General features: G+C 47.2%; 8 protein-coding genes across 12 annotated transcripts; 2 read left to right on the top strand and 6 right to left on the bottom strand.

Annotated features, from left to right (window-relative positions):
• Positions 1-50: 50 nt before the first annotated feature.
• Positions 51-687, top strand: LOC117143910 (DNA-directed RNA polymerase I subunit RPA12). The gene is made up of 3 exons (XM_033308824.1): positions 51-238; positions 290-509; positions 574-687. Exons 1-3 carry the CDS (start codon positions 121-123, stop codon positions 596-598), a joined length of 363 nt encoding a protein of 120 aa, XP_033164715.1. The 5' UTR covers positions 51-120; the 3' UTR covers positions 599-687.
• Positions 675-1,795, bottom strand: LOC117143909 (cyclin-dependent kinase 20). The gene is made up of 4 exons (XM_033308823.1): positions 1,551-1,795; positions 1,113-1,497; positions 900-1,050; positions 675-846 (listed from the first exon to the last, which is right to left on the bottom strand). Exons 1-4 carry the CDS (start codon positions 1,749-1,751, stop codon positions 675-677), a joined length of 909 nt encoding a protein of 302 aa, XP_033164714.1. The 5' UTR covers positions 1,752-1,795.
• On the top strand, positions 1,013-7,502 carry LOC117143908 (gamma-aminobutyric acid type B receptor subunit 2). Of its 5 annotated transcripts, none has more exons than XM_033308818.1 (13): positions 1,013-1,084; positions 2,541-2,803; positions 2,921-3,402; positions 3,464-3,644; positions 3,700-3,918; positions 3,975-4,270; positions 4,330-4,693; positions 4,756-4,866; positions 4,930-5,166; positions 5,580-5,925; positions 5,988-6,093; positions 6,150-6,613; positions 6,686-7,502. In XM_033308818.1, the coding sequence occupies exons 2-13, from the start codon at positions 2,555-2,557 to the stop codon at positions 7,303-7,305; spliced, it is 3,675 nt and encodes a 1,224-aa protein (XP_033164709.1). In that variant the 5' UTR covers positions 1,013-1,084; positions 2,541-2,554; the 3' UTR covers positions 7,306-7,502. The 5 variants fall into 5 exon arrangements, with proteins under 5 accessions (XP_033164709.1, XP_033164713.1, XP_033164712.1 ...); XM_033308822.1 differs by lacking the exon at positions 1,013-1,084 and adding an exon at positions 1,788-2,148 and having other exon boundaries at positions 4,930-5,154; positions 5,991-6,093; XM_033308821.1 differs by lacking the exon at positions 1,013-1,084 and adding an exon at positions 1,788-2,148 and having other exon boundaries at positions 4,930-5,154.
• Positions 7,503-7,579: 77 nt separating this feature from the next.
• LOC117145277 (bursicon) lies at positions 7,580-8,293 on the bottom strand. Its single transcript, XM_033310865.1, has 3 exons — positions 8,149-8,293; positions 7,966-8,090; positions 7,580-7,905 (listed from the first exon to the last, which is right to left on the bottom strand). The coding sequence occupies exons 1-3, from the start codon at positions 8,276-8,278 to the stop codon at positions 7,639-7,641; spliced, it is 522 nt and encodes a 173-aa protein (XP_033166756.1). The 5' UTR covers positions 8,279-8,293; the 3' UTR covers positions 7,580-7,638.
• A 209-nt stretch (positions 8,294-8,502) lies between these two features.
• Positions 8,503-11,699, bottom strand: LOC117145276 (aminopeptidase Ey). The gene is made up of 6 exons (XM_033310864.1): positions 11,077-11,699; positions 10,713-11,009; positions 10,433-10,619; positions 10,129-10,376; positions 8,887-10,005; positions 8,503-8,828 (listed from the first exon to the last, which is right to left on the bottom strand). The coding sequence occupies exons 1-6, from the start codon at positions 11,697-11,699 to the stop codon at positions 8,528-8,530; spliced, it is 2,775 nt and encodes a 924-aa protein (XP_033166755.1). The 3' UTR covers positions 8,503-8,527.
• Positions 11,700-12,689: 990 nt separating this feature from the next.
• Positions 12,690-16,129, bottom strand: LOC117145257 (membrane alanyl aminopeptidase). The gene is made up of 5 exons (XM_033310840.1): positions 16,058-16,129; positions 15,208-15,904; positions 14,336-15,052; positions 13,161-14,276; positions 12,690-13,102 (listed from the first exon to the last, which is right to left on the bottom strand). Exons 2-5 carry the CDS (start codon positions 15,894-15,896, stop codon positions 12,802-12,804), a joined length of 2,823 nt encoding a protein of 940 aa, XP_033166731.1. The 5' UTR covers positions 15,897-15,904; positions 16,058-16,129; the 3' UTR covers positions 12,690-12,801.
• Positions 16,130-17,265: 1,136 nt separating this feature from the next.
• On the bottom strand, positions 17,266-20,549 carry LOC117145350 (aminopeptidase N). The gene is made up of 4 exons (XM_033310966.1): positions 19,852-20,549; positions 19,135-19,612; positions 18,838-19,076; positions 17,266-18,777 (listed from the first exon to the last, which is right to left on the bottom strand). The coding sequence occupies exons 1-4, from the start codon at positions 20,544-20,546 to the stop codon at positions 17,331-17,333; spliced, it is 2,859 nt and encodes a 952-aa protein (XP_033166857.1). The 5' UTR covers positions 20,547-20,549; the 3' UTR covers positions 17,266-17,330.
• A 989-nt stretch (positions 20,550-21,538) lies between these two features.
• On the bottom strand, positions 21,539-25,165 carry LOC117144745 (aminopeptidase N). The gene is made up of 5 exons (XM_033310098.1): positions 24,602-25,165; positions 24,150-24,305; positions 23,310-24,023; positions 21,924-23,151; positions 21,539-21,857 (listed from the first exon to the last, which is right to left on the bottom strand). Exons 1-5 carry the CDS (start codon positions 25,150-25,152, stop codon positions 21,621-21,623), a joined length of 2,886 nt encoding a protein of 961 aa, XP_033165989.1. The 5' UTR covers positions 25,153-25,165; the 3' UTR covers positions 21,539-21,620.
• Between the last annotated feature and the right edge of the window lie 454 nt (positions 25,166-25,619).

Raw genomic sequence — 25,619 nt, 5'->3', positions numbered from 1 at the left:
TATATTTTTATTACCCTGTGGTATAGTTCAAACGGTTCAGTTACGTTCATACTGAAATCCTAAATAGCACGTGCGGTTTTTTGTATTTTGATTTTTATTTACGCTTGTATATTTGGTGGCATGGATATATTTTCCAATTGTCCGGGCTTTTGTCCCTCCTGCGGCTCCATTCTGCCCGAGCTGCAAGTCAAGGGCAATGTGATTTGCTGCAACTGCAAGCAGGAGTTTCAGCCAGATGGTAAATCCAGAAATTACACCTTTGTTTAATTTATTTAACACTTAGAAATAGTTTACAGCGGCGAGAAGGCCGAGTTTACCATACACTTTAACACCTACGACCCCAGTAAGGTGTTCAACAGGACGAAAAGGGAGTCGGAATCGGACGCGGATGGGCCCGTCGTGGAGAGGAAGTGTCCCAAGTGCAACCACGACAAGATGTCCTATGCGACCCTGCAGCTTCGATCGGCGGACGAGGGCCAGACGGTGTTCTTCACATGCCTCAAGTGCAAGTAGGTGTCCTGATGATCATAATCCTTCACTTTCTCAATTAATCTCACTCATTCTCCCTTGCAGATTCAAAGAATCGGAAAACTCTTAGTTGCTAGCAATGTCCGTGTAAATAGTCTTATAATTAGTGAAAATAGTCATGCTCGACGGCCTGAGAAATATAGAATTTACCAATTATAATACCTAACCGGTCTCAATCTTGAAGCAGAACCCACCTCGCTGGCCTTGAGTCGGTTTTTGGGATTGTAGACCACCAGATTCGAGACCAGATTGATTTCCACCGCATGTGTGCAGCTGGGAAACAAGTTGTCCCAGTGAATGCCCACGGAGTTGGGAAATCTACTTGAAGATATAGAATATTACTGATAATCATAGACGGGAAGAATACCTACCGTATCTTGCTGTAATCCGGCAGGGAAGTCAGCTCCGGCCACTGATTCAGACGTGGGCTGCCCAAAGTGCGAATGATGATTGCCAATTGCTCGATGTCGGTGGTTCCCGCAAACAGAGGCACACCGCGTAGCATCTCCGCTACTACACAGCCTGGATAACGATAATATTAGCCATAAGGATATATGTAAGTCCATCAAAGTGTCAGCGCTCACCTGCCGCCCACATATCCACTCCGGTTCCATACTTCTGACTGCCAAAGAGAATCTCTGGAGCCCGATACCATCGGGTTGAGACCTGAGGCGAATAAAGGCGCGACTCCTCTTCAGGGAAGTACAGACGGGCCAGTCCGAAGTCGGCAATCTTGAGCATATCTGTATCGCTGATCAGCAGGTTGGCGGGCTTAATATCCCGGTGCATCAGACCCGCGTCATGCAGATAGGCAATCCCCTTGAACATTTGGTGTGCAAACTTGCGCACCTGCTGGCGGCTCAGGGGATTCACCTCGCTCTTCAGGCGGTTGTACAGAGTGTCCGGCTGGTACTCCAGCACCAAGGAGAGACCAGTTAGGTCGGGATATATGTCAATGATGTCCAGAATCTGCAATTAGTTACATAATCAACAAATGGCAAATATATGTATGATATACTCACATATTCAGACTTGCAGAGCTGCAGGGTCTTGATTTCCCTCAACGTATTTAGGGCTATGTTTCCGAACTTGTTCTTAAGGGCCACCTTCTTGATGGCCACCTCCTTGTTGCGCTGCAGATCGATGGCCTTAAACACGCAGCCATGGACGCCCTCGCCGATTTTCTCGAGCATTTTATAGCGGCTGGGCGCATAGTCCTCCATTATGGTTACTCACAATTTTCAATTTGGTAATTTTCCGAGCAGTTATCTACTTCGTTTTTCGCCCCCAGTAGTCCATGGCAACGGGCACAACAATTGCCGGAGGACCAGCTGACGGGACCACCTGTTGCAGGATGTTTACAAACGCAGTGGGTTTGTGGTAATTACGGGGGTTGGAAAGCCTAGGCCAAGGCGGAGCAGTGACAGCTTTCGGTTTGAGGACATGCGCACTTCCTGCCTCGAATTCCTCCTGTCAGCCAAGTGTCAAGTCAGGGGGATACATAATTTTTCGGACCCTCGCACTGCAAAAGTTCTTCGTTGGCTGAGATTTGATGTAAAATAAGTGTTTCAAATGGCATCGGTAGTGAAATAAAAGCCATTTCTTGGACTAAACAAGCTGGTAGGTTCCTAAAAACATGTACAACTAAGATTTAAGAGGATGCAACACCTGAGAGATACTCCTCCGTGTTAACGAGCATACTAAATAATGCATGACTCCTTTAGATCATTAAATTGCTTTATAATTACAAAACGTGCCAGCATTGCTGCAGCAATTTGAAGCAATTTTGCTGGCCTGGACTGGCCTTAGCCTTGCCCCACCTGTCCTGCAAAATTGCATGCGAGTGCCAACAAACACAGGTAGAACGTAGAAAACACACACCCCACTGGGCGCAGCCTTGCCTCGGCAGCCTTGGCTCACCCGAAACCACCCACTGCCATTCACCACCCACCAACTTGGCTCCAAGTTCACGTCCTCGATATGCGCTATTCACATTTAGAATCGTTTTGCAGCCCACACGGTCAACATGTTCCGGCCAAGTTGGTTTCCATTCGCCAGCCTGCTGTTCCTGCTCCTTTGGAGCACCGCCTGGGGCAGGACAGCCAAGAGATCGGACGTCTACATAGCGGGATTCTTCCCGTACGGGGATGGCGTGGAGAACTCATACACCGGGCGGGGCGTTATGCCCAGCGTAAAGCTCGCCTTGGGCCACGTTAATGAGCATGGAAAGATACTGGCCAATTACAGGCTGCACATGTGGTGGAACGACACTCAGGTGAGTTGGTGTTTAGCTTGAGTGAAAATCGAAACAATCGAATCTCTCATTGGTTATCATCCTTTACTTATGAATTTTTACTTATATTCTGGAATGTAATTTTGATTTCCTTTCCAGTGCAATGCTGCTGTGGGCGTAAAGTCCTTTTTCGATATGATGCACTCGGGTCCCAACAAAGTAATGCTCTTCGGCGCTGCGTGCACCCATGTGACCGATCCCATAGCCAAGGCCAGCAAGCACTGGCACCTCACCCAGCTCAGCTACGCGGACACGCATCCCATGTTTACCAAGGATGCGTTTCCCAATTTCTTTCGGGTGGTACCCTCGGAGAATGCCTTTAATGCGCCGCGACTGGCCCTGCTGAAGGAGTTTAATTGGACCAGAGTGGGCACTGTCTACCAAAATGAGCCACGATATTCGCTGCCCCACAATCACATGGTCGCTGACCTGGATGCCATGGAGGTCGAGGTGGTGGAGACGCAGAGCTTCGTCAACGATGTGGCTGAATCCTTGAAGAAATTGCGCGAGAAGGATGTGAGGATCATTCTGGGCAACTTCAACGAGCACTTTGCACGCAAGGCATTCTGTGAGGCTTATAAGTAAGTTGGATGTACTAACTTAAGTCACAATTTAAAATAATTGAAATAAACTTGCTTCCAGATTGGACATGTATGGCAGAGCCTATCAATGGCTGATTATGGCCACCTATTCCACGGATTGGTGGAATGTCACGCAGGACAGCGAGTGCAGTGTGGAGGAGATCGCCACAGCCTTAGAAGGTGCCATTCTAGTGGATCTTCTGCCCTTGTCCACCAGTGGCGACATCACAGTGGCGGGCATTGTAAGTACCAGTGAAGTCTATTAAAATTCTTGTAACCAATTTCATATTTTACTAGACTGCTGATGAGTATCTTGTGGAGTACGACCGACTGCGAGGCACTGAATATTCCCGCTTTCATGGCTATACCTATGATGGTATCTGGGCAGCTGCCTTGGCCATTCAGTATGTGGCCGAAAAGCGAGAGGATCTGCTAACACATTTTGATTATCGCGTGAAGGACTGGGAGAGTGTCTTCCTTGAGGCTCTACGAAATACATCCTTCGAGGGTGTGACGGTAGATAGATAAACAAATCTGTTTTGCATTATTTAAACTTATTTTACATTCTCAAGGGACCCGTACGTTTCTACAACAACGAACGCAAGGCCAACATCCTGATCAATCAGTTTCAGCTGGGACAAATGGAAAAGATCGGGGAATACCACTCACAGAAGTCACACTTGGACTTAAGCTTGGGAAAACCAGTCAGATGGGTGGGGAAAACTCCTCCCAAGGATCGCACCTTGATCTACATCGAGCACAGTCAGGTCAATCCAACCATATACATCGTGTCGGCTAGTGCTTCGGTCATTGGAGTGATTATTGCCACAGTTTTTCTGGCCTTTAACATTAAGTATCGCAATCAAAGGTGAGTGTTCAATGCCATATTCAACTATTTCATTAAATAAAATATTCAAATTTTTATAGATACATCAAGATGTCCAGTCCCCATTTGAACAATCTGATCATTGTGGGCTGTATGATGACCTATCTGAGCATCATTTTCCTGGGTCTGGATACCACATTAAGTAGTGTGGCAGCTTTTCCCTATATCTGCACAGCTCGAGCCTGGATCTTGATGGCTGGATTCAGTCTCAGTTTTGGAGCCATGTTCTCGAAGACGTGGCGGGTGCATTCGATATTCACCGATCTGAAGCTCAATAAGAAGGTGATCAAGGACTATCAGTTGTTTATGGTTGTGGGCGTGCTTTTGGCCATTGATATAGCCATTATAACCACCTGGCAGATTGCTGATCCCTTTTACCGCGAAACAAAACAGCTGGAACCCTTGGTGAGTGCATTTATAGAACATATTTGAAGAGGAAAATCGAAAATGATTATAATTAACCACAGCATCACGAGAATATTGATGATGTTTTGGTGATCCCCGAAAACGAGTACTGCCAGTCTGAGCACATGACCATATTCGTTAGCATTATTTATGCCTACAAGGGACTGTTGTTGGTAAGTATACAATAAACTTAAGCTTATTAGATATCATTATAAAGTAATTATTTTTTTCAATAGGTTTTTGGCGCCTTTTTGGCCTGGGAAACTCGACATGTTTCCATACCGGCTCTGAACGATTCCAAGCATATTGGTTTCTCCGTTTATAATGTGTTTATCACTTGTCTGGCCGGAGCGGCTATTTCCCTGGTGCTATCGGATCGAAAGGATTTAGTTTTTGTCTTACTCTCGTTTTTTATCATTTTTTGTACGACAGCCACTTTGTGTTTGGTGTTCGTACCGAAAGTAAGACTGGTAGTAAGGAAGTTTTGTAGTTTTTGTAGCTGTTATATGTTACATAATAATAATCGTGTAATATGAATGTTGTTTGTCGGCGGTAATAGGCCGATCAGTTGTGGTTAGAGCTTTCCATCTGATCGTACGTTACCGCCAGCTGAGCTGATCTTTCGTCTAGCGTTGATACACCTTGATACAGAAACAACATGTACTCGAAAACAGATCCTAAAAAGCTATATAACACTACAGACTAACTATAAACTTGAACTATATAGAACCCACTAAGAGCAGCAGCAAGGTTGTAGGCCAATCCCACTTCCTTGCTGTTGGAATATCTTTAACTATCCTATTTCGCTGTCCGTAGAGTTGGTCCTTCCTAGATGTCGACCACGTAGTATATTCTTTGTTTAATATTCATGCGAATCGTTTTGCAGTTGGTGGAACTGAAGCGGAATCCCCAGGGCGTGGTGGACAAACGCGTTAGGGCAACGTTGAGACCAATGTCTAAGAATGGACGCCGGGATTCCTCGGTGTGCGAACTGGAACAACGATTGCGGGATGTGAAGAACACAAACTGCCGGTTCCGAAAGGCGCTGATGGAGAAAGAGAACGAGCTGCAGGCCTTAATCCGCAAGCTGGGACCCGAGGCACGCAAATGGATCGATGGGGTGACCTGCACAGGTGGCTCCAACGTCGGTAGCGAACTGGAGCCCATACTGAGCGATGACATTGTTAGGCTCTCAGCTCCACCGGTGCGCCGAGAGATGCCCAGCACCACAGGTGAGTGGTTGAGGTGGGGGATTTCGTAGATATGTTCATGCATTGCAACCCGTTTGTCATAGAAGTTACCGAGATGACGTCCGTGGATAGTGTGACCTCGACTCATGTGGAGATGGATAACTCCTTTGTATCGGTGCAGTCCACAGTGATGGCGCCATCGCTTCCTCCGTAAGTTTTTCGATTTTGCTGTTAATCTAATCTAATCTTTGAAATTTATTCAACAGCAAAAAGAAAAAGCAATCCATTGTAGAGCACCACTCGCATGCCCCTGCTCCAACTATGATGCAGCCAATCCAGCAGCAACTGCAGCAGCACTTGCAGCAACATCAGCAGATGCAGCAGCAGCACCTGCAGCAGCAGCAACACCAGCAGATGCAACAGCAACAGCAGCAGCAGCATCATCATCGCCATCTGGAGAAGAGAAACTCGGTGTCCGCTCAGACCGATGACAATATAGGCAGCATCACCAGTACGGCGGGCAAGCGGAGCGGAGGAGACTGCTCCAGCATGCGGGAGAGGCGTCAATCGACCGCCTCCAGGCACTACGACAGTGGCAGCCAGACGCCCACAGCCCGGCCAAAGTACAGCAGCTCGCACCGGAACTCCTCCACCAACATCTCCACATCGCAATCGGAGTTGAGCAACATGTGTCCACACTCGAAGCCCAGTACTCCGGCTGTGATTAAGAGTAAGTATCTTCGCGTCTCTTATAAAACTATATAAACTATAAAAATTAAATCGATTTTCTAATTGAAAATAGCTCCCACTGCCTCCGACCATCGCCGCACCAGCATGGGCTCCGCCCTGAAGTCCAACTTCGTGGTTTCGCAGAGTGACCTCTGGGACACGCACACGCTGTCGCACGCCAAGCAGCGCCAGTCGCCGCGGAACTACGCCAGTCCGCAGCGCTGTGCTGAGCATCATGGCGGCCACGGGATGTCCTATGACCCGAACACCACCTCACCCATCCAGCGGTCCGTCTCCGAGAAGAACCGCAATAAGCATCGGCCAAAACCGCAGAAGGGCACCGTTTGCCAGAGCGAGACGGACAGCGAACGGGAACGGGATCCGCCGCCCAATAGTCAGCCGTGCGTCCAGCCGCGCAAGGTCAGCCGGAACTCCAACATCCAGCACGCCGCCCACCACCACAGTTCGCCCAATGTGGCGCCCGATAAGCAGCGGAGCAGACACCGCGGCAAGCAGGATAGCAGCATCTACGGCGCCAGCAGCGAGACGGAACTGCTCGAGGGCGAGACGGCCATTTTGCCCATCTTCCGGAAACTCCTCACCGAGAAGAGTCCCAACTATCGGGGCCGCAGTGCTGTGGGCCAGAGCTGTCCGAATATATCCATAAAATGCGATATCGTCGAGTACTTGTAGGCGGCGCGAGTCATATGCATTATGCCGTAGTTAAACTCCTATTGTTAGATCCAGTTGCAGTGTAAGGATTACCTTTGTTTTCTTTGGAGTTGCGCATCTACATACATACCCTGTGAGGCAGGACACACACCATTTAGTGAACTAGTAGCAATGACATGAGATAGTTGGGAAATAAATAACAATTTAAAATAATCATATATCTGCTAATGTTTCCCCTTCACTGGCAGGAGCTTTCAGAGGCACATTTTTCACTGTGTAAAGCAGAAACGGCAATTCTAATTTATTTGAATGAGCAAATGGGCATGGGTATGAGTGCTAAACTGATGGGGGGATCTATTGCAGAGCGATGCGCCGGAAGTGATTGTTGAGTGGACCCTCGTCCGAGTAGCCGGCAATTTCCTGTGGTATGATGCCAGACTCCTCGATGGAAGTGCATGGCCGACACATACACTCCAATGGGGCCTTGGTCAGGACCTTCTTGAACTTACGCTCGCCGGGCTTCACTTTGGGACAGAATAGCGAGACGGCTGCCTCCCGCTCACCAGACTCCTGGCAGCACATACAGGAACGCTCCATTTGCCAGATCTTACTGCCCGAAACCTAAAGTTATCAAATTATTACCCAACACTTAATTTTTATTTTGAGTATATCAAAACCCACCTGGATATAACTGGCACAGCGACCCACACAGGCGAACGAGGGAATCGGCTTGGGCACACATCCAGGATACTGGAGCACATGGATGACGGGCGTCACCTGACAATCGTCGCCAAGATGCGTAATATCTGGATAGTAAATGGAATCCCTTAGAGCGAATAATATGATATTATCATAGGCCTGTACCATTATCGGTGGCGGCCACAGAGCTATCCGGCTGTGCCGTGCAGAGTTTCAGGATGCTGACCAGGACGCAGTAGAGCAGGATCAGGACGAAGACCTTGTTGTTCTCGTGGCGGAGCAGATGGCGCAGCATCTCGTCGGCCCGACTGCGAGTGTCCTTTCGCGTGGAATGGAAAGCGCCACTTTCAGCCGGCGGGCTTTTATAGACCAACTTGGCCAGCGGATGCCGCTCTAATGGCCGCTCGACAGCGTAAATTATGGCCTAATAAAGCAAGGGCCGTCCAGACCTTTTTGCCTAGTAATTGCGTACACGAAAAGGGCATTTATCCCGCGGCGCATGACCACGGCAATCTCTTTATTTCCCTCACAACTTATTGGCTAATCAGGGCCAGGCCAACATGCTGCCCACTGCTAACAGCAGAACCACCACCAAGGAAGTGGCTCCCAGGCAGGAGCTACCATTTCTGTCCGCCAGATATTTTACCAAACCTTCCAAATGGGTTTGCGCCCAGTTAAGGTTATTTTCCACAGTGACCAGGGACTTGGAGAGCAGCGCTTCCGATTCACCGAAGAACTGATGATTGCTGTCGTAGAATTCCTTGAGCAACTGCTGCTGCTCCCGGGTGGTGAAGTACTCCGCCATGTCATTGATCACCTCGGCCGTAGCTGACCAACTCTGGAAGCTGAAAAACGAGAAGGTTACCACGCTCTCAGATGATCAAATGATGTAAAAGAACTCACTTATATGCTAATTCCGTAATGTTTTTGGTAATCATTTCGAAAATTGCCTGAACCAAGTCAGGATTTTCCTCGTACATACGGGCGATACCAATTTTCTTTTGTTCAACACTTTCCGTACCAGAGATGATCATCTTGTGGTAATGGGTTTCGTAGTCTCTCGTGCAGCTGATTGCAGCCCAGAGCATATTCTTTTCGCTAGTCCGATTTTCCAAATAATACTGACCCCACACCATTGTGTATGAGTTGTAATCGGCACCGCTGGCGGCACAGTAGAAGGTTTCCCGGTAATCCGGCGATGGTACTTCATGACCTGTTACGAACTGTACGTTAACCTTTGGCCTGCAATTGCTGGCCTGGTATCTGCACAGCCATTTGATCAGTTTATTGCGATTGGCCACATCCAGCGGAGTATCCTGGGCGCTCCAGCCAACTCCTAGTTTTTCAAAAACAGCTGCTGTGATGCTGGAAAGATATATCCGGAAGTCGGGCAGCTGTTCAGGTGTCAATCGCTTTGCCACCGTGTTCAAGTTCTCATAGACGGCATACCAGGGCACATACTCCACCTCCTTCGCCAGGTACTCCAGGAACCTGAATACATCAGCATAATCCACATATTGAACTTGCGCGAAATTGAAGAGGTCATCAATAATTTGAGCCCGGTTCTCAACCGGTATTCCACTGTGATTCGTTGCCGAGATGGCCAACAGAAGACCTTCCCTTAAAGTGTCGTCATAGAACACTCGTTGGTAGTTCGACTGCCTCAGGTTAAATAAAATCCAATCAATTGGACTGGTAAAATCCAGCCACAGAACGTTAACTGTTTTGTGTAGGTATTTATATGGCGTAAGGTTGTAGAAATCGCGCTCCAGATTAGTGGTGAAAGTTATTGGCACTGTGTATTTCAGTGTAGCATTACTGCCATCGTCTTTGTTAAGCAGGAATCGCGACTGCTCCACAGTGACGACCTTGTTACCCTGTAAAGCCTTCACAATTAGCATGGGATAGCCAACCTGCTCTGTGTAATCGGTGAGAAAGTCAACCAGATCCACATCCTGATTCTTTGGCCAATGCTCGAAGAGATGGTAAAATAAGTTATATGGTACTGTATTGGTCAAGTGACTGGAAATAGAATGATAGTTGTATAATTCCCTTATCAAAATTAAGAACTTCTTCATTAAATATTGGTTATGACACTTTCAAGATAAAGGTTTTCGCCTCTAATCGATATTAGACCTAACTTACTATTGCTGCAGGTAACTCCTGATGGCCGTGTCAAAGTTTTGGGCTCCCATTAGATTTCGCCACATCCTTACAATGCAAGCTCCTTTGGCATAGGCGATCCCGCTGAACTTGTAGGCAATCTGGGAGGGTGTTTGGATCTCCGATTCCGGACTTGTCATGGGCTGAGTGCCGTTCCGGGCATCCGTGCCGAAGATCAGCTGCATTTGGCGCACTGCAAATTGCTCGTCCAAGTGAAACTCTGGATAGAGCTGAATCGATTATGTTAAAATGCTGGCAAAAATATATATTCGAATCCGCATCCCACCTGATGAGCCATGAAGTACTCGTAGTAGCGGGCAAATGCCTCATTGAGCCAAAAGTAGCTCCACCAGGAGAAGGTCACGCTATCCCCGAACCACATGTGTGAGGTCTCATGGGCGATGATGCGTATGGCGAACTCCTTATCCGACCAATCATCCGAGTATCCAGGTTCCTGAATCAGGACATCGTCGCTTTAAAGTAACAACAAAATGCAACGAAATTATATTCTATATTTTACTTTCGTTTATATGTATATTTGGCAATACTTTTTGTAGCGTACTCACCTGTAGATGATGAGGCCCCAGTTTTCCATGCCGTTGTGCGGAAACCTGGGCGAACTGGCATACTGCAGCACATCGTTGCCCAGTTCAGCATATGGACTATGGAACAACTCCCCATAGGCTGAAACCACCTGCTGACCCACATGGTAGCTGAACTCTGTGTTATCATGAAACTCAGGACGAGTGAGCACTGCGAACTCACTCACATTTCCACGTGCCGAATAATTGGCCACCATGAAGGCCAGCAGATATGTGGACATGACAGGGGTCTCCTCGAAGTGATCGACAAAACGATCTTGGCTAAAATCAAGAAAAAACGGTGATTAGTAAAACTTATTTATTTTATATTATATAAAGTGTAATCTACCTTATAGCTGTCGTTACTTTTAGCTTGGTGTTGGCAATCGACTGATACCCGTTGGGCCGGACAATCTGCAGCTGGAACTGGGCCTTCATGGCGGGCTCATCGAAGCAGGGCAGGACCAAACGGGCGTTGATGCGCTGCATCTGGGTGAGGGCCAGCCATTTGGTCACATTGGTATTCCTCTCCACATAGTTGGCGGAGAAGAAGCCGGCCATATCCGTTCGTATGTGCCCGGTGTACTTGAACCCGAGCGTATAATTTCTCCCTGGCTGCGCGGCCTGCGTCAGCGGAACTCTCACCTGTTGGGTGGCGGCCTCATAAATCAACCGGCTGATATCGATGGCCTCCACCTGCGCACCTGCCGCATCCAAAAGCCAACAATCCGTAATGTCGAGCGTATCAGCATGTATAATGATTTGTTGCACCTCCAAAGTTCCGACCACCCGCAAGGTAATGCTTACTTCGCCATCGAAAATAGTGGGCTCGGCTGAGTTCCGCAAAACACCGATGGTCAGGTTGTAGTGCGATGGTACGACGCTACCTTCCAGCCGATAATCAGCGGCATTCGTGACGCAGATCAGCAGTAAACAAAGTAGCCAAAAGGCCCGAAATATCGAACTGCTCATGGCGACCGAAGCTCGAATACTGGGCGTTGGATTCGGACACACTCTTGTAGATCGCCAAAATCAGAAAATCAAATAAAAGTTCCCCCCTGCAAAACAGGTGTTGTTCGCAGATGATTAGATAGCGGCATATACAACAATAATTCTAGATGTCGTCACACTTCTCTCACTGAAATATTTTTATCAGCGTGCCATTGGGCACTTATTAAATGCTAAATGGAACGCCAATTATCATTTTTATTACCAACGACAGCTGCTTAATGAGTTTTAGTCAGGAAAGCTATTGGTGTTTTGAAAATTGTTTTTAAAATATACATTCTCCTTAAAATATCACACCATTATTAGTATTTTGTATAGATTAAACGCTAAAAAAGTCCCTCTACTATCCATTCACCATTATGGTGGAAAGTCCAATGTGGCACTGAATACTACAATTGATAAGATGCGATAAGGATTATGTTTTCAATTGGGTTCCACGAAAAGTGAATCAACTTCGTTAGCAAGAATAGGTGTTAAGATCGATATCTGCAAGACAACATTGTAAAAGAGCTAGCAATAAAGATAGTAATTTATTACTTAGTTCGGTCAGTTTCAATTTCAGCGATTTTCTGTCTTTTTTTTAATTGCATCAAAATATAAGCACACAAATTTAAAAAAAAGCCCCTAATGGCTTAGCATGGTTTGATTTGTTAGGCGCCAGACTTCAATTGATGGCTAATACAATGCAATAAAAAATAAATAAAACACAGTTTCGCCGGAAATTTCGGTAGAACTTTAAAAAAGAAAAATAGTTTATTGCCCTTCAATAAATGTATGACCAAATAGTGATCGATTGAACACTAGTTTAATAAAATCCCCTCAAGATCCCGAACTGAATCACCCGGCAATATTGGCGCTAATCAGATTGTAAATTAATTGTCGCCATGGGTGTCATTTAAGCCTATTTCATGATCGATTTTGCTAGCACGAGTAATAATAAAATAAAACAGCGGCTTATCTACAAAATGGTGTTACTTTATTGGGTGCTCTTGCGTACAAATACTTTATGGCCTAAGGAGTACCCGTGACCCGATCGCACCTGCCTCCGGTAGGAGCTAATCCCTGCTTAGTTACGCAGCATGGTGACCAGGGCCACCATCAGAAGACTGAGGGCACTGAAAGCGTTGACCATGGCGCTTCCACTGCGATAGTTGGCCAGATAGCTACGGAAAACGCCCAGCTTGGCCGTAGCCCACTGCAAGTTCTCCTTAACGGTTGCCTCGGCGGCGGTCAAAGTAGCCTGCGAGCTGCCAAACTTGGTGCCATTAGCCTTGTTGAAGTTCTCCAGATCGGTCAACTGCTGATTGGTGGTGAAACGGGCGGCGATGTTGGAAATCACAGTGGCCACAGCGGAATAGCCGCCCATGCTGCAGAAAGAAGTGAATTATAAAATGCAAGCCAAACCAAATAATAGGATATACTTACGCCTCAGCCAATGCCTCGTATTTCTGAGTGACCAGGGCAAACACCGGACTGACGTTCTCGTTGTTCTCCGTGTAGAGAGTGGCCAGCACGGAGGACTTGTCCTGTCGGCGAATCTCATCGCTGATGATCAAATCGAACACCTTCTCGATCAGAGACTGGGTCTTGACGCAACCGAATGAGTTCTGCAGCAGGGTCTCCTCGGTGGCCACGGTCTCGTTCTTGAACTTGTTGTACAGAGCCTGGAACTCGGCCTCACCACCTTCACGCAGACCCACGCAGTAGACAGTGGAGCGGATGTTCTTGGGCACGGTGGCCAGCGATTGGAAGTAGCCCTTAGCCTGGCTGATGCAATCGGAGCTGCCATAGCGACAGGCCCAGGAGAGGATCTTGGTGCGCAGGTAAATGTCCAAGGCTGTATCATTCGATGCCTCACTAAAGCCCAGCTGATTGTAGGCCTTGTTGGTCAGGGTCTGGATATAGTAATTGAAATCGGACGTGTCGTTTCCGAGGCGGATGGTCAAGTAGTTGAAGCCGTTGAAGGCGGATGTCCAGGGTATGTAGTTGGTCTCCGTCTCCAAATACTCGATCACATCCAGGGTAAGGTTGTAAGTAACATATCCAGCCCTGGCCAGATTGAACAGATCATCCACGATCTGGGCGCGATTGTTCTCGTGAATTCCTCCCCAGTTGGCTGTGATCAGAGCCTGGTGGATGGCATGCCAATTGGCGTCGGAGTAGGTGGCACGGTAATATCCGGTCCCTTGAACATTGACCACAATCCATTTTGGTGTTTCGTTGAATAGAACCGTCGTGGTTACGTCGGGTTTCAGGATAAACTTTGGCGTGGCGTTCAAAAAGTTATTCACCTCACTGGTAGTGTAGGAAATGGGCACAAAGTATTTCAAAGATGAGTCGGATCCATCGTTCTCCTTCAGCAGGAAACGCTTCTGCGTGAAGCTGACCTGACCGTTGCCAACAGTTACATTGATTAGTGGGTAGCCCACCTGCTCGGTGAAGCTTTTGAATATATCCTCGGAGCTGGCATTGTAGCTGGAGTTTGGCCAATTTGCTTGCCAGGCTCCCAAAAGATATTGAGGCAAAGACGACTGATACTCGCTGTAAGCATTAGAAGCCCTTGGAATACGTGTCACACATAAAGTTTCCCCACTACTCACTATTTCTTCAGGTATTCCTGCAGGGACTTCTGGAATTGTTGCTCGCCCATGGTGTGCTTGATCATACGGATGAAGGTGGCTCCCTTGTTGTAGGAGATGCTGTTAAACATGCGGCTCAGATGGGCGGGCGTGTAGGTGTTCTCATCGCTCAGCGGATTGGTGGCATTGGTCGAGTCCATGGCCATGACCGACTGCACCTGGTCAACCACAAACTGCTTCTCCAGCTCCCATTTGTCCTCGACCATGGCGGTGCCGAAGTATTGGAAGTAGCGAGCGAATCCCTCGTTCAGCCAGGTGTAGCTCCACCACTTGCAGGTGACCAGATCGCCGAACCACATGTGCGCCTGTTCGTGAGCCACCACGGCGGCAATGGCCTGGCGGGAGGCCAAGGTAGTTGCAGACTCGTCCACCAGCAGGGAACGCTCCCTGTAGGTCAACAGACCCCAGTTCTCCATTGCTCCGGCCGAGAAATCCGGAATGGCGGCCATATCCATCTTGTCGTTGCCCATAGAGTAGTAGTCCTTGTCCAGGTACTTGCCCATCTCCTCCAAAATCTGGATACCCACATTGTAGGGGTACTGGGTCTGAGTATAGTACTCGGGACGTGCGTAAACTCCGAAATCGTCATCCTTACGGGCCACAAACTCGGAAATGATGAAAGCCAGCAGATAGGTGGACATTTTGGGCGTCGTCTTGTACACGTCCGTGAAAATTCCTCTAAAAATTGGGTAAAATAAAACGTAGTATTCAGATCAAGAATAACTAACTACTTCCTCGTTAACCGATTAATTGCTCACTAGATAGTTGAAATTCTTAACCAGATTAATTTCGGATTTCTTTCAGATCAACAGTAATGTTGTGGAAGTTCTTACTCTTCAGTGCTGGGATTCGATGAAATCAGACGGGTGTTACTGGCCGAGTTGAAGGTCCTGTGTCGCTTCAGCGTGACATCGAAGGTGGCCTTGAACTGGGGCTCGTCGAAGCTGGGGAAGGCGCGACGAGCGTGATGGGTCTGGAACTGGGTGGATCCCAGCCACTTGGTAACATTGTTATCGTCCACATAGGAACTGCGATAGAAACCGTGCATATCGTCCTCCATCAGACCGGTGTACACGAAATGCAGAATATATGCCGTATTAGCGGTCAAAGCAGTTGACGCCGTCAGCTTCACAATATCCGTATCATAGTTCGTTGTATTGGTGGCACCAAATTGGATGACCGTAGGATTGGCCCCTCCGGTGGTTGGCTTTTGCCAGCACTCCCTGACCGAATATGTGAGGTTTTTCGAGTGCAGATAGATGTCGTTGGTGGTCTGGTTGGAAATCACCTCGATAAAGACCTCGCCATCGAAGGTGAACCTCTTGTTGCCATCGGTCTCCAGCAAATAGGGACGCAGCGTAATGTTGTAGTTAACCGGTGTGATGTGCTCGGCCAGGCGGTAATCCTGTAGCTCGGTGGCGAGCGTCGCCGGCGGCTGGACATCCACAGACAGTTGCCGAGTTCCTGCCGAGGCCAAGGACACACAGGCCACCAGGAGAACAGCCACTCGCGTGCCAAACATTCTTCCTACTAATGAAATTTCAAAAGGAATTCAGATTTAAATCGCATCTCTTAAAATTTATATATAGTAAGGCTTTATCCCTAGTACGTGTCCAGTAATTTATAAGAATTGTTCCTATTTTACTAGAACAATCCACTTATATAAGCACTTATTAAACTCACTTTTCAAGGGTTCGATCGCGAACCTTGGACTAGAATTAGTATTTCGCACGCCACTCGGCCAGCGATTCGATTCGAAAACTAAGTGACTTTTGGCTTTGGGCCCGGTATATATGGTGAATGTAAAGCATTTGCCGACTTTGCCATTATCAGCGGCTTATCTGCAAACTTTAACGTTTTATTTCGGCCCAGATAAAGTTCGCCTAGTCTATAGATTAAGCTGCGATAGCGATAAGCAGTCGTAGCGGTGATTTACACACTCCGCCATTGGCTACCAATCCAAACTGACATTATTTTTTTGAAGATTGCCAGGCGATGGCATAACATTTGCTGTCCGTTGCACTGCTTCTTTGACACTTTATGGTGCATTGCACCCAATCTTATCGAGCGTGATTTGCAGTCTTTCAAGGGGAAAGCTTTTAACGGCCAAGTTGTTGCTTATGTTGGTTGAATACAAGATACTTCATAAATAATGAATCAAAAACGAATAGGTTTGTCTGAATTTTTTAATGAGCACACAAGAACTGTCGGTCCGTACATTTTACCTTGTTTGTATTTGTCTGGATTAACTAACGCTATCGCAAAATGGCTTATCAACATATGAACCACATTATGTTAAGTATATTGTACTCTTTTAGCAACCTCTTCCTGCTATTAAGCATTTAATGAGTATTATTGATTGATGAGTGTCCAAAGGAAATCAAAAATTGACGGCAAACGTTTATTTACGGCACAATAGAGTATCAAAGCGAAGGCTATTAAGCTATTGAAAAAACACATTTGTCAACCATAAGAATGATAAACAACAAAATATATCTGCACACCGTCCCAAGTAGCTTGTTAAATTGCCAAAAACCGGCGATTATAAAACTGTATCCAGCGAGTTATTAAAGTCATAAAACCCCTCAAGAAATTTCAGTCTTTGTTTAATTTCTTTGCAACTGCAGTTAAAAACGCCATCTTTTCATTCAGCTAAATAATAAATTATATTCGACCATTTGTGAAACTAAAGTCTAAGATTTCGTGCACACTTATAGATTTAGTTGCCAAGGCAGATTACGCATGTATTTATGGCTCCATTGTGATCGTAAGAACAGAGTATTTTTTACGTTTGAAAAGAGCAAATTTATGAGATCCTCACGCTTATCTGACCAAACGACCATAAACCAATGAAGGGAATTGTAAATTCCCAGCAAAAGCAAACAATAGTATTAGGGAATTAATGGAATTTATTGGGCGCACGATGTAAATCTATAACTAACTTAGGATCTACGTTTTAGAACAGCTTGGCGGCCAGAAGGCAGGCAAGGATTGCCAAAATGGAGGCGTTCAGGGCGGAGCTGCCGCTGCGGAATCCGGCGACCCAGGTCATCAGGGGATCCCTGTTGGAAGCCAGCCACGCGTAGTTGGCATTCACGTTGCTATCCACGCTAGCCTGCAGAGTGCTGGGCACATACTCAGAACTCTTGACAGTGTCCACCAACTCTTGCAAGGCTTCCTTCTGCTTGTCGTTGACCGTATAGGCGGAAATACCCACAATGTCGCTGTACAGAGGGTTAACGCCACCAAAGCCGGAATTCAGCTGACCATACTTCTCCCAGTTCTTCTGTAGGAACTCAATGGCGACCAGCAGACCCACCTCGCCGCGGGAGTAGACCGGACTCAGGACCGTGATCCTTTCCTGATCCCTCAAACCCTCTGGCTCAATGCTGCTGGACACGAACTTCTCCAGCTGGGCAGTGTTCTGGGAGCAGCCCAGGGCGGAGATCAGAAGACGACGCTCGGCCTGATCGGTGGAGTTCAGCAGCTTGTTGAACACAAAATCAAAGGTTTTGTCATCGGCCTGCTTCAGGCCGTTGCAGTACACCTGCGACTGCAGATTCGGCTCGATCTTAGTTCCCTTCTCCACCAGAGCCGTCAACTTGGCCGTGGTCTCCGTCAGACAGTTCTCCAGACCCGCCAGACAAGCGAGGTTAATCAGCACATTGCGGGTATATGGCACCAAATGGTGGTCACCTTTGTTATCATTCACTCCGAACTTGTCGAACTGCAGGCTCACCAGTTCACGGACGTAGAACTGGAAGTTGTCATAATCCGCATCTCCGCTCAGGTAGCGGTTGAGCAGGGTGATCACTGTGTTGGTAGCGGACCAGGGAGAGTACTGATTCTCCTGGGGCAAGTAGGTCAACAGCTCCAGCAAAGTGGCATGGGGCACACGGCCACTAGTGGCAAAGCGGTACAAATCGTTAATCAACTGGGCTCGGTTCCTGGGATCGATCTTGTGGGGACGAGTGGTCAATGCGCTGGTGATCAGTTGATAGTTTTGGGTATCATAGAGCACGCGGTAGTAACCAGTGGATTTCTTGTTCAGAATCAACCAGCTGGTCTGGTCCAAACCAGAATTGATGGTAATCTCGGATTGGTTCAGCAGATAGTGAGTAGCCTCGGTGTCGCGGAAGTCTGGATTTTGCGATTCGGCGTAGTTAATGGGCACATACCACAACTTGTCATTCGTATAATCCTTGTCGTTGGTGTACACCGACTGCTTAACTGTGAAGCTTCCGCTCTCGTAGTTACGAGTCACGGTCAGCAAGGGAACTCCTCCCTGGTTTGTCCAGCTACCCATCATATCGGCCACGGTTGCTTTCACTTCATAGTTCTCCTCCACGGCAGCTTTGGCAATGCCCTCGAAAAGCTTGCTGGGATTAGCAGCAGTGAATTGACTGGGTAGAATAAGAATTAGATATTAGATATTGTTGTAGGCTCCAAAACTTGAAACCTACTTGTCGACCAGATAGTTGTGTAGGCCGCGCTGGAAAACGGTGTTAGTCAGGGCATGGCGCCACATGTCCAGAACGGATCCGGCCTTAGCATACGAAACGGAATCGTAGAGCAGGGCAATCTCCGAGGGCTTCTGGACGAAGTGGCTCATGGGACGGGCATTGGCGCTGGCATCATTCACCAGAGCGCTCTGGTACGATCCAGCGTGGAAGGTCTGGAAAATGTCCCACTCGGGATAGGCCTGTAATCGAAAATACAAATTAGATAAATAACCGACAGTTTTTTGAAAATAAACCTACCAAGTCCACAGCCAAGTTCTCGAAAAGGGTGGCGAAACCTTCCTTTAGCCAAAGGAAGCTCCACCACTCGATGGCCACCAAATCACCAAACCACATGTGGGCATCCTCGTGCGCCTCAATGGTAGCTATGTTGGTCTGCGTGCTGGTGGTTGAGTTTTCCGTGTTGTACAACAAGTACTCCTCACGGTAAGTGGCCAGACCCCAGTTCTCCATGGCACCGGCGGCGAAGTCCGGGATACCAGCCTGATCTAGCTTGGGCAGGGCGAAGGGAACATCAAAGTAGCCGGACAGACGCTTCTCCACCAGCATTCCGGTGGTCAGAGCCCACTCCTGCTCATGCTCGGTTCCCTTGCGGGAAAAGACGCGCTGTGGCAGGCCATTTAGCTCACCCTCCGAGAAGACAAACTCGGACACAATAAAGGCCACCAGGTAGGATGGCATATTCACAGTCTTTTGGAAGACGGTGACTCCAGAGGTGCTATGAAAAATAACAATTCATTTATGCATCCACTAAAGACCTTGTGCTTGTAAAGCACTGATAACACCGTATCTTTGTCATAAAATTATGACGACAAAGACACAGTGGCATACTTTTATAACTATTAAGATTTTAAAACTGTCACGTTTCCCAATAAAATTTAACCAAATTGAGTAGCCAAAATGAATTAAAAATAATGCACTTGAACTGAACTATGTTATGGTAATGAAATCACCAACCTGCTCGTATCCACTGGCATGTTGCTGATGGCATTGTAGCTCGGATCGTGCTTAATGGTGATAGTGAACTCCGCCCTCTTCGAGGGTTCATCGTAGCAGGGGAAGGCATGCCGTGCGTCAGTGGACTCGAACTGGGTGGTGGCCAGGTACTTGGTGTTGCCCTCCTCATCCGTATATGTGGACAAGTAGAATCCTCCGTTGTCTGTTCGCAGATGTCCCTGGTAGTTGATTGTCAGAATCCATGTGGTGTCTTCGGGGAAAGTTAGTCCCGTCTTGCTGAAGGTAAGAAACTCGCGCTCTGCTTCATATTCGTATGTCAATTCCTGGGCCACGGCTTCAGTGACTCCCTGCTGAATAATGGAGGCTGTAAAGTTCTCCAGCTGGCGGGCGTGGACCACAATTTTTGTGGTGGTGCTCAAAACGCTTAAGGTGATGGCCACGGTACCATTGAACACGGTGTCTCCCGTGTGCACATTTGTGCTCAAGGACACGGCATAATGACTCGGGATCGTATCGTTGGGCAGGCGGTAGTTATCCTCATCGGCGAAGGGAACAACCGATCGCTGCATGGGGTTCTCCAGATGTTGCAGGCTATCAAGGATCGGATATTGGCGAACCACAGCCGCCTGGGTGGCGGAAATGGCCAGCAAAAGGACCAAGAATACGGACATGCCGCCGATCTGCACGCGACTCATGGCGAAAACGCGGAAAGACTAAACTGCCAAAGTCCGGGGAGCCACTTTTAAGCGAGGCAGTGCATCTTATCTGGGAGCAGGCATAAAGATTACCCCAATCTTGTTACCTAGAATGACCGTTACCAGCCAAGAACTGTGGTATAAACTACATTGGGTAGTAAATCAAGTATGGTACTAGCCTTTGATGAATTTGTATTTTCTGCAGGGTTAGTAGCAATCACGTCTAAGATAATGTCGAATAAGTGTGGGCATTTCAAGATAGACGCCCTGATAAAAGTCTCAAGTGCACTGACCTTGATCTGATATTGTTAGCTGATTATAAAAGAATGTTTTCTCTCACTTCTAAAAATTATTTAACACTATTACTATAATTAATGAAAGGAATGGCAGCATATTATCTAATAATGAAAACAGCAATCATTTCTATACGAAACAAGATCTTGAACAATAATAATTGAAACTGAAGTTCTCGTGTACTTGTCATATGTGCTGATATGAAAGTGAAATATGGTATACACGCCTAGTTAACTATTATGGTATAATAGACTGTTCAAGTTCCCTCTTGAGATAAGGAAAGGCCCATTAATCCAAAGGGAATTACTAAGCAATATGAGCGATACTATGCAACAGGCAGACATCTTCTAATAAATGGTAAAACCATTGAAATTGATTAAGAAACTGAAAACCACAAAATGGCTTATTGTTCTTGAAAGTTGCCAATCACAATCTGATATGAGCACGTGAACTCCATAAACCATTCAGGCCATTGTAAATATCCACTTGATAATCGAATTTCGTACTAAGCTCAACTATCAGTGCTTTATCGATGCCAATGTCATTCCCAGAATCGCGATTAGATTGACCAATGCGAAGTGTGTCAACCAAGCCATAAACCGATCAATTCAGTTTCCCAACCGCTGAACTTTGAACTTCTCTCACCAGGGGACTCCATGCAGCCCGAAAATTCCCAGTATAATCAATTCTATTTTCGATCTATGATGAACACACAATCTCTTATTTTTATTTACGTCACATTACTGAATTTATGTTTAATACTTGACCACGTGAGTTATCTTAATATAGCCTGAACAGTAGCAGTGCCATCGCACTGACCAGGATTGTAGTGATGGATGAGGTCAGAGAGGGACTGCCGTTCTCCCTAAAGGAATCCTCGATCCAGTTGAGCACTGGATCACGATTAACTTCCAACCAAGCAAAGTTGGATGTGATTCTGGAGTCAATGGTGGTGCTCAGATCATCATTGATATAACTCGGTCCTTCAGCCTTCACAATATCCACCAAAGCGTTAAGCTGTCAAATAATTATTAAATTGTAAGTTAAAAGTTTGCTTTGAATTATAAATTTAAAAAAACATACCCTCGTTTTTTGCTTCTCACTGACCACATAGGTGGCAATGCCACGCAGGGCAGCATCCAGGGGCTTTGCAGAGTCCGAAAGCTTGGCATATGCCTCCCAGTTGGTCTCCAGGAACTCCAAGCTAGCGGTAAGACCGATTTCACTGCGGGAATAGGCCGAGTTCAGCAGGGAAGTGCGCTCCGAGTAGCTCAAGCTATTGGCGGTGTCCAGGGAAAGTCTCAAGAAATCTAGCAGCTGGCTCGTACTTCCAGAGCAGCCCAACGAGGAGATGAACAGGCTGCGATCTGTGGAATCTGAGGAACTGAGCAAATCTGACTGCACTCTGCTATAGATGTCATTGGTAGTCGATCGTAGACCCGCACAGTAGGCTTGAGTCTTTAGAGTGGCCTCAATGGCAGTGCCATTGTATAGGTACTCGGATAATTTCTTGGCCGACTGGTTATAGCAATCGTTGGATCCCACCTGGCAGGCCAGGCTGACCAGCACGATGCGCAGATAGTTGTTCAGATAATGCTCGCCGGGAATCTCGTTTACACCGATTTGATCGAAGATGGGATCGATCAGGAGCCTCACGAAATTTTGGAAGTGGTAGTACAAATCATCGCCACGCAAGTAACGATCGTAGACGGTCAGAATAGTGTTGGCAGTGGACCAAGGAGCATACTGCTGCTCATTCGTCAGGTAACCCAGCAGCTCCAGCAGGATGCTGTGGCTCAGGCGATCGGTGCTGACAAAAATGTACGTATCGTACAGCAGTTGTGCCCTGTTACGAGGATGGAACCTCCAGGGCTGGGACTTCAGAGCTGCCGTAATTAGACCATAGTTCTGCGTATCGTACAGGGTGCGATAGTAGCCGGAGTTCTGGATATTCACAAGTATCCAGTCATCGCTGGAAGCCTCGACATCCGAGATCACGGTCTCCGTCACATTAAGCAAGTAATGTGTGGCACTCGTGTCACGGTAATCGTTCTTGTTGGCAGTGGCAAAGTTCAGTGGCACATACCAGGTTGCGGTATTTGTATCAGTGTTGTTCGCCACATAACGCTTCTGGGTGATCGTTATAGTGCCGGCATTGTAATTACGGGTCACTGTGAGAAGGGGATAACCAGCCTGGTGGGACCAGCTGCTGAAGATGTCGTCCACACTGGCGGGCAGCTTAAAGCCCAATTCGTCGGCCGACTCCTGGAAGGATGCAAATAGATCCCATTCGTCGCAGGAAGTATATTTGCTGAGTGAAAGGAGATAATAACAATGTGAGATTGCTGTTCAAATTAAAATGAGGGCTTCTAAGCCCTCTTCTTAAAATATTTCAGAACTTTTGATTACTTAAAATTCTATATTCATACATTTATACAAAAGGTCATTTAAGTAATGCTAGGTACTCACTTCTTAGTCAGGTATTTGTTCAATCCAGTGCGGAATACTTTGTCCGTCCAGGCGTTCTTGAACATGTACAGAACACTGGCGGGCTTGGCGTACGAGAAGGTGTTGTATCGGTTGGAGATCTCCGTTGGGGTCTGGACGTAGTGCGTCATGGGAACGGCCGAGGCCAGGGCGTCGTTAATCAGAGCGCTGTTGTAGTCGCTCACGTGGAAGATTTGATAGGTGTCCCACAGTGGGAAAGCGATATCGTTCGATTCGTACGAGAAGAGGGTAGCAAAGCCCTCCTTGAGCCACAGATAGGTCCACCATTTGACGGATACCAGATCGCCGAACCACATGTGCGCGTACTCGTGTCCAATGATATTGGCAATGTTCGTCTTCAGGTTGATCGTCGAGTTCTGCTTGTTCCACCACATGTACTGCTCACGGTAGGTGGCCAGACCCCAGTTCTCCATGGCACCGGCAGAGAAGTCCGGTATGCCAGCTTGATCCAGCTTGGGCAGTGCGAAGGGAACTCCAAAGTAGCTCGCCAGACTGGACTCCACAACCAAACCGGACCAAAGGGCCCATTCCTGCTGATCCTGCTTTCCCTTGCGCGAGAAAACCCGCTGGCGGATGCCATTCAGTTCTCCGGTGGTGGACTCAAAATCGGAGACGATGAAGGCCACCAGGTAGGTGGACATCTTAGGCGTCGTCTGGAAAGCAGTGACACCCGAGCTGGAAGGCGAAACCGTCAGTAAGTTAACATGTGTATCGTCTTATATGAAAAGTATCGATTGCAAATGTATTGTCAACACTGCGAATGAGTAATGTTTCCTCAATACTTGTAGATATTTTCATTACCTGCTGGCAGTGCTGTTCACTGGCATATTGCTGATGGCAGTGTAGGAAGGATCGTGGTGGATGGTAATCGTAAAGTTGGCTCTACGGGCAGGCTCATCGTAACAGGGAAACGCGTGACGGGCGTTTGTGCTCTCGAATTGCGTGGTGGCCAGGAAGCTGAAAGAAATTGTGATATGCATTATGTCTCAGTTAAACCGATAATTAATCTTTATTTGGCAAGCTCATATTATCGTACTAATAACAGATTATAAAGATAAGCTAAATTGTGTCTCTTGATAAGAAATGAAACTAGCCGCAAGTACTCAATCAGGTACAAGTGTTATTAATAGCACGATAAGCTTTTGTACTTTTGAAATTTATTCCCTTATCCATTAAAAGTCTAAGTTGAATTTTCTATTTGGGATAAAGCTTTGCTTGTAAATAATTATAATTTTCTTAAAAGATCCACTTACTGCTGTTTGCCATCATCGTCTGTATAGCTGGAGATGTAGAAACCGCCCATATCAGATCGGTGGATGCCAGTGTAGTAGATGGTGATGGTCCAGTTGGTGTTGGCTCCAAATGCCTCACCAGCGGTGGTTCGCGTAAGGACGAGGAATTCGCGCTGCAACTCGGGGGTAACAGTGAGTGGAATTGCCGTGGGCGTGGCCACATCCCGGCTGATAATCGTGGCTTCAAAATTCGACGTCTGGCGGTAATGAAGCGTAATATTCGATGTCTCGCTCAAAACCCGGATATCGATATTGACGGTGCCAGTGAATTGGGTATCGCCATTATGGACATTGGTCCAGAGTTCCACGTTGTAGGACTCCGGTTCCGTTGTATTCGGCAGTCGGTAATTGCCGGCACTATTATCATCCACGCGGGGAGCGGCAAAGAGGGCTGCTCCCTTGGTCTCCAGCTGTCCATCGTCCGGGGATAAGGGAAGGATCAGGCGCGCCTGCAGGCTGCCCACTGCCAGGAGCAGGATCAGCGAAAACGAGTTTAGCAGCCACCGTGCCATGTTGGCTGCTCGGTGAAAGACACTTTGTTATTGAGCGGCCGCCGCTTGGCCACGGCTTTTTATGGACTTGGTCATATCTAATCCTCAACATCGATCGCCATAAAGATTGTTGCGCAATTCTCGATAAAACCGGCAAAGCCACGGTTATTGGCCCAGAGTGCACTGGGACAAGTCAAATGTGAAGTATGATTGGGCTATAAAACCATTAGTCTGCGAGAGTTTTGAAGATGGTACTCAATAGTGCAAAAAATCCCCTCGCTAACATTTAAGTGATTCAGTAGCGTTACGTTTGTCATAATAAAGCAGGATAACAATACTTTTTTGTTAATCAAATTCGTATTTTTAATTTCATCATTAGGAGCAGTAAATTTTTGAATTATGGCTTCGTCTGGGACGAGTAAGAATTTGAAAGTACGAAAAAGTGCAAGTTGTTATAGCTCTATAATCAAAACAGTCATAAATACCCG

The sequence above is a fragment of the Drosophila mauritiana genome, chromosome 3R, assembly GCF_004382145.1.
Source record: "Drosophila mauritiana strain mau12 chromosome 3R, ASM438214v1, whole genome shotgun sequence".
NCBI lineage: Eukaryota > Metazoa > Arthropoda > Insecta > Diptera > Drosophilidae > Drosophila > Drosophila mauritiana.
The sequence above is the reverse complement of the archived record's forward strand: the minus strand, read 5'-3'. Positions and strand labels throughout refer to the sequence as shown.

Excerpts from the sequence above, each read along its gene's own strand:
- LOC117145257 (XM_033310840.1), bottom strand. The coding sequence starts at position 15,896 with ATGTTTGGCACGCGAGTGGCTGTTCTCCTGGTGGCCTGTGTGTCCTTG. Across the intron at positions 14,277-14,335 it reads CAGGAATACCTGAAGAAATA|CGAGTATCAGTCGTCTTTGC; the intron begins GTGAGTAGTGGG and ends TAATGCTTACAG. Across the intron at positions 13,103-13,160 it reads TACGAGGCATTGGCTGAGGC|CATGGGCGGCTATTCCGCTG; the intron begins GTAAGTATATCC and ends TTCTTTCTGCAG.
- LOC117145350 (XM_033310966.1), bottom strand. The coding sequence starts at position 20,546 with ATGAGTCGCGTGCAGATCGGCGGCATGTCCGTATTCTTGGTCCTTTTG. Across the intron at positions 19,613-19,851 it reads ATGCCAGTGGATACGAGCAG|CACCTCTGGAGTCACCGTCT; the intron begins GTTGGTGATTTC and ends TATTTTTCATAG. Across the intron at positions 18,778-18,837 it reads CACAACTATCTGGTCGACAA|TCAATTCACTGCTGCTAATC; the intron begins GTAGGTTTCAAG and ends TATTCTACCCAG.
- LOC117143909 (XM_033308823.1), bottom strand. The coding sequence starts at position 1,751 with ATGGAGGACTATGCGCCCAGCCGCTATAAAATGCTCGAGAAAATCGGC. Across the intron at positions 1,051-1,112 it reads AGTGGATATGTGGGCGGCAG|GCTGTGTAGTAGCGGAGATG; the intron begins GTGAGCGCTGAC and ends ATCGTTATCCAG. Across the intron at positions 847-899 it reads CCGGATTACAGCAAGATACG|ATTTCCCAACTCCGTGGGCA; the intron begins GTAGGTATTCTT and ends ATCTTCAAGTAG.
- LOC117143908 (XM_033308818.1), top strand. The coding sequence starts at position 2,555 with ATGTTCCGGCCAAGTTGGTTTCCATTCGCCAGCCTGCTGTTCCTGCTC. Across the intron at positions 5,167-5,579 it reads TACCGAAAGTAAGACTGGTA|TTGGTGGAACTGAAGCGGAA; the intron begins GTAAGGAAGTTT and ends ATCGTTTTGCAG. Across the intron at positions 6,614-6,685 it reads TACTCCGGCTGTGATTAAGA|CTCCCACTGCCTCCGACCAT; the intron begins GTAAGTATCTTC and ends AATTGAAAATAG.
- LOC117145277 (XM_033310865.1), bottom strand. The coding sequence starts at position 8,278 with ATGCTGCGCCATCTGCTCCGCCACGAGAACAACAAGGTCTTCGTCCTG. Across the intron at positions 8,091-8,148 it reads TGTGGCCGCCACCGATAATG|ATATTACGCATCTTGGCGAC; the intron begins GTACAGGCCTAT and ends TTTACTATCCAG. Across the intron at positions 7,906-7,965 it reads GCTGTGCCAGTTATATCCAG|GTTTCGGGCAGTAAGATCTG; the intron begins GTGGGTTTTGAT and ends TGATAACTTTAG.
- LOC117143910 (XM_033308824.1), top strand. The coding sequence starts at position 121 with ATGGATATATTTTCCAATTGTCCGGGCTTTTGTCCCTCCTGCGGCTCC. Across the intron at positions 239-289 it reads GCAGGAGTTTCAGCCAGATG|TTTACAGCGGCGAGAAGGCC; the intron begins GTAAATCCAGAA and ends ACTTAGAAATAG. Across the intron at positions 510-573 it reads TTCACATGCCTCAAGTGCAA|ATTCAAAGAATCGGAAAACT; the intron begins GTAGGTGTCCTG and ends TCTCCCTTGCAG.
- LOC117145276 (XM_033310864.1), bottom strand. The coding sequence starts at position 11,699 with ATGAGCAGTTCGATATTTCGGGCCTTTTGGCTACTTTGTTTACTGCTG. Across the intron at positions 10,620-10,712 it reads TGGGGCCTCATCATCTACAG|CGACGATGTCCTGATTCAGG; the intron begins GTGAGTACGCTA and ends GTTACTTTAAAG. Across the intron at positions 10,377-10,432 it reads AGTACTTCATGGCTCATCAG|CTCTATCCAGAGTTTCACTT; the intron begins GTGGGATGCGGA and ends TAATCGATTCAG.
- LOC117144745 (XM_033310098.1), bottom strand. The coding sequence starts at position 25,152 with ATGGCACGGTGGCTGCTAAACTCGTTTTCGCTGATCCTGCTCCTGGCA. Across the intron at positions 24,306-24,601 it reads GACGATGATGGCAAACAGCA|CTTCCTGGCCACCACGCAAT; the intron begins GTAAGTGGATCT and ends AATTTCTTTCAG. Across the intron at positions 23,152-23,309 it reads AACAAATACCTGACTAAGAA|CAAATATACTTCCTGCGACG; the intron begins GTGAGTACCTAG and ends CCTTTCACTCAG.